Raw genomic sequence first — 5115 nt, 5'->3', positions numbered from 1 at the left:
TCTGCCGAGGGGGATGGCCTTTCATAAATTCCCCCCCCCCCCCAGCCACTTCTTGCATTGTAACCCCCTGGCTTGCAAGTCAATTTCTACCTGCTGTAAGCAATAGTGTGCACACGGCGTGCGTGCACACACACACACGCGCACGCATACATGCTTCATCAGCATTCCCTTACTTCTTTGAGTTTATGTTGTAGATCAACAATCTGAGACAAGAGGGATGAGATCTCTTCCTGGTAGCGAACCAACTCCTCGCTCTTCTCTGACAACTCCTCTGTTATTCTAGAAATTTGAGCATTTGTTTGCCCTACAAAACATAAAAGGAACTTAGTAGAGAGCTTTTCCCAACACATGACAAAAAACCAAACCAAGCCCAAAACCCAGAAAAGATCAGTGAAAGTCAACAACAATCTGCAAAATGACCAATACTCTTAGGAAATCGATTCATAGTACCTAAAGGTAGGTGCCTTAGAACATCCATAAGGAAAAGATAAAGAGAAACGGTGGAGAGGAGGAGGAGAAAGAGAGTTAACTTCAAATGCAGGTATAACGTATTAAGAGCTAAGCATGCAGAACCTGAAATACACATCACAGATATGTAAAATGACCATAATAAAATCCAAGGTAAGCTGCTATAAACAATTTCAAATGACATACTGGCTCATGACCAAGGCCAGACTTGGAATATGCTGAAGTCGTCAGTCTCAGAATTGATCTTGTTAACCACCATTCTCTGTGAGCAAAGGCATTTTGTCAGACCTTGTCAAGCATAACATACACCTGTTTAGCTCTTGATTCTGGTCACTATCTATTCCCCAAAGACCCACGGCATATAATTTCCAGCTTCTTTTTTTTTGAGCAAGCACTTCATCAGGTGAGATGACAAAGCAACTCAAAAAGCTGAAATATTTTTATGCAGTTAGCCTTGCTTGTACACTTGCCCTGAAAGCATAGCAAAGTCATAATAAAGTCTGATCAATCTTGTGTAAATGTCACACTACAAATTTAGTGGTTATTGTACCTCACAGATTTACTGCAGAACAAGGTCCTGCCCATGGGCCTGTGGACATTTAAGCTCACAGTCAGATACCTTTTTCCTGAAGATACAAATTTTAAAGCTGTAGACTAGACATCCTTTGGGAGAAGATTCTTTCTGTGAGCCTGAATTACCTAGCATGCCTATATGTGCTATAGAATTGGACAAAACAGAACTCACAGACATTCTCATTGAAGGAAAATATGAGAGCTTATATGAAATAACTTCTATTTGCAAAGGATATATATTTTCTCAGAGGGAACGGAGTAAATTAACAACCAACTAAGTATCGATTAGTAGTATTTTATGGTCATCTGGAACATGAAAAATCAAGCAGCAACCCAGTCTTCTGCTATAGAATTGGACAAAACAGAACTCACAGACATTCTCATTGAAGGAAAATATGAGAGCTTATATGAAATAACTTCTATTTGCAAAGGATATATATTTTCTCAGAGGGAACGGAGTAAATTAACAACCAACTAAGTATCGATTAGTAGTATTTTATGGTCATCTGGAACATGAAAAATCAAGCAGCAACCCAGTCTTCTTTGGTGGGGGGGTTCTCAGAGGGAACGGAGTAAATTAACAACCAACTAAGTATCGATTAGTAGTATTTTATGGTCATCTGGAACATGAAAAATCAAGCAGCAACCCAGTCTTCTTTATGGTGGTTGTACAGAAAAAAAAAAAATCTTAAAATATAAGCTTAAGGATATTATGCACAAAGGAAGTAGCACACACATCAAATGACTACAGATAAAAAAATTGTATCACCAGGTTACACAATCATCACACAAAAAAAAAAGGACTGTACCTTATTGTTTCAGAATACTTAACATGCATTTGTATAAGAGTAGCTGCAATTCTTTGCAAGTAAGTAGTCCCCAAAGCAAATACGGACAACTGTTCTAGACAAATTAAAACACTTGCCAATTTAAATACTTTGGTTCATAATATGTATTTAAAAAATAAACTAACGTGTTCATAGATATATAGTAATTTAGAATAAGCATTTAAGAGTCTATGCACTGATACAGTTCAGTGTCAGGTGTGCTGAATACTCTATACAAGAAATGTATTTTGTTGATTTTCCAGTGTCTCTAGGCTTCAGTTTAGGAGGTTTAAGGACATTAGATTTTGTGTTCATTTTCTCCCTCTAAACACAGTAGACATACCTGAAGTTGAATGCCAGTGTGAAACTTGATGAAATACAGAAACAATTTTGCACTTGGGTAAAGAGCAAGACTTGAATAATTGGCATAAACTACTGAAGCTCATTTTTTGGTTGAGGGGTAACTGAGAAGGTGTAGGCACTAGGTATTTCAAATACCATTTTGCCATTGCAAGATACAGCCTGGATACTCACGGAGCTCTTTGACGCAGTCATTGACCAGCTGCTGTTCCTTCTCTTCATATGTAATGGTTTCTGTCTTCAGATGGCAAGCCTTCAAGAAAATTATTGGTATTCCAATTTCAGTTTATCTATACATATATTAACGTTATACATTTTTATTTCTGAAATTCTTGCAACTGAAGAGTCTCCCCTCTATCTATCTTCATAATTCCTATGCATCTGGCCATACTTCCTAACCATTTTTTCCACCATAACCTGTTTCCCTGAATTTTATAGGACTTTTGAGTGAAAGACACACAGACACATGAACAAAACCTGATCTCTCACCTCTCATAAAAAATCGTTGCAGAAATATGTAATTTGGTAGGGAAAGTAAACCAACACAGTAATCAGAAGTAAGCAATTGAATTTGCTTCAAAACTTCTTAAGGCAAAGAAATCTTGAAAACTGAATGACGTTAGCCAAATCTTTTATGGCACTGAAAAGCTCTCAGTAGAACAGCTTTTCTCCATATTCCCCAACTAGTCTATTTAGACTGTAAATCTTCTGGGCCAGAGACTGAGTATCATCACAACAGGTCTAAACAACATCGAGCATACTAGATTCCCACTTTTGTTTCGATTGTGAGGATGGTAATATGAAACTTCGCACAGATAAGTCTTCTATACTCAGAACTGTCTGCCAGTAAATGACTCACCATAAAACTTAGTAAATGGGTTTAAAGATTATCCAAGCAAGTAGAAATACAGCTACACAAGTGCAGGCAAACACACTTCTTTACATAATGCTGCCATATGAAAATAAAAAAAAAAGGCAAATATAGGCTCAATATGATTGAGGCTATTTCAAGTCAGTGAAGGTTATGTTATGTCACAGAATGATAGCAGTCTCTTGTCAACTCCATTTTTTCACACTAAGGTAGACTAAATTAATCCCTGGTCTGTAAAGTTCTGTAATCATATACAGGGTTAGCAGCACAATAAAAGCAGTCTGATCATCTCTTTTTCTCCTACAGCACTACTAAACTATCCATTTGGTCTTAGGGAGTTATAGGAAGGATGTGCATCTCAGGATGAGTATTTTGGAGACAAAACAAGGGGAAGAGTATATTTTGTTCACATTAAAGGAATCTAGTCTCTGTTGTACTGCTGTAACAAGCTTATATTGGGAAAGGCTCACATAAAACAAAACAAAAACAAAAAACCACACACACTAAATACCCCCCCCTTCTTACAAACAACACTCCCCTTTTCTTAAAAACAGCAAAAGAACCCACTTTTAACCAATCTCCTATTTTACAAGTTCCACTCTCCACCTCTGAAGAAGAGACGCTGCATCTGCAGATTCCAATTCTTGTAACCTTTGCTGTTGGTTCCATGACTTTTATAGCCATTATTTTGTCTGGCCATTTAGTCTCTATCCTTGTAAAGGCACAGTGCCTGTATTCATGTTTTATACATAAGAGAGACCAATTAAAATACAGAGACTAATCACAGAGTCAAAACTAAGTGTGTCTTTAAAAGAATTTGAGTAGAAGCTTATTAACCCTTAATATTGAATATAGGCTGACAAAAATGTAATGGCAGCACAATGGATTCCCAAAATACCACTACTAATTGCAGTCAGATTTATAACAGAACAGGCTGCACAAGCTTGAGGGCCTGATGGGTCCAAGTACTTTTGCTGGATGCTTACATATGTTCCCATATTCTTTTATATACCATAAAGGCATTGAGGAAAGACTACTAGAGGACTCTGGAGATAATGAGGAGTAGTGAAGGAAACAGAAGGATATGGGGGGTGGAGGGAAAGTGTTTGGGTATGATTTGTATACAGTGATACAAAATAGTCATACACTTCAAGAGAAAAACAGATGCTGGATTTTTTTAACCATCCTGATTTATTTCATATCCAGTATATATAATATACACTGTAAGTCAGATATACCTTCGATCGGAGAGCAAGGTTCTCCTCTTCCAGCTCTCTGAGTTTATCTTGCAAGACATCCAGCTGCAACAGATCGTGTGATACATTGAAAGACTCATTGAAACGAAGGGGTGTGGAACAGCTGGAATCTGTTTCACTCTCCTCGGAAGCAATTGAAACAATACGAAGCAGGTCATCCTTCTTTGACAGTTCATGCTGCAGCTGGTTAACCTATGAAAAAAGAAGGTCACCAGCTCATGAAATATACTTTAGCTACATAATATCACAGTGTATTATTTATGCAGCCTCTTGGAACATCACTGCTCCAGTCTAAAATGAGATTAAAAAATAGCTCACAGGTCATGATCCATTTATTTATATTTGCACAGAAGATTCAACCTCTGTTTTATAGGAAGGTCACAAAAATCATAATTTTAACACTGTAAAGGAGACTGAAAATTCAAGATAACACAAGAATGCACAACAGAACCTACTTTTTTTTAATAGTTACTGTCCTGGTTTCGGCAGGGATAGAGTTAATTTTCTTCCTAGTAGCTGGTACAGTGCTGTGTTTTGGATTTAGGGTGAGAACAATGTTGATAACACACCAATGTTTTAGTTGTTGCTAAGTAGTGCTTACACTAGCCAAGGACTTTTTAGTTTCCCCTGCTCTACCAACTGAGAAGGCTGGAGGTGCACAAGAAGCTGGGAGGGGGCACAGCCAAACTGGCCAAAGGGCTATTCCATACCATGTGACGTCATGCTCAGTACATAAACTGGGGAAAGCTGGCCGGGGGGG

At 37.8% G+C, this 5115-nt stretch overlaps 1 protein-coding gene across 1 annotated transcript in view; it reads right to left on the bottom strand.

Annotated features, from left to right (window-relative positions):
- TRAK2 (trafficking kinesin protein 2) overlaps positions 1 to 5115 on the bottom strand; it is a 28238-nt gene that overhangs the window by 6698 nt on the left and 16425 nt on the right. The window contains exons 7-9 of the mRNA XM_019473502.1: positions 4338 to 4547; positions 2403 to 2481; positions 174 to 304 (exon numbers count right to left, since the gene is read on the bottom strand). Coding sequence (XP_019329047.1) covers positions 174 to 304; positions 2403 to 2481; positions 4338 to 4547 — 420 coding nt within the window. The remainder of the gene's footprint in view (positions 1 to 173; positions 305 to 2402; positions 2482 to 4337; positions 4548 to 5115) is intronic.

This window comes from Aptenodytes forsteri, unplaced genomic scaffold (assembly GCF_000699145.1).
Source record: "Aptenodytes forsteri isolate BGI_AS27 unplaced genomic scaffold, ASM69914v1 Scaffold183, whole genome shotgun sequence".
NCBI lineage: Eukaryota > Metazoa > Chordata > Aves > Sphenisciformes > Spheniscidae > Aptenodytes > Aptenodytes forsteri.
The sequence above is the reverse complement of the archived record's forward strand: the minus strand, read 5'-3'. Positions and strand labels throughout refer to the sequence as shown.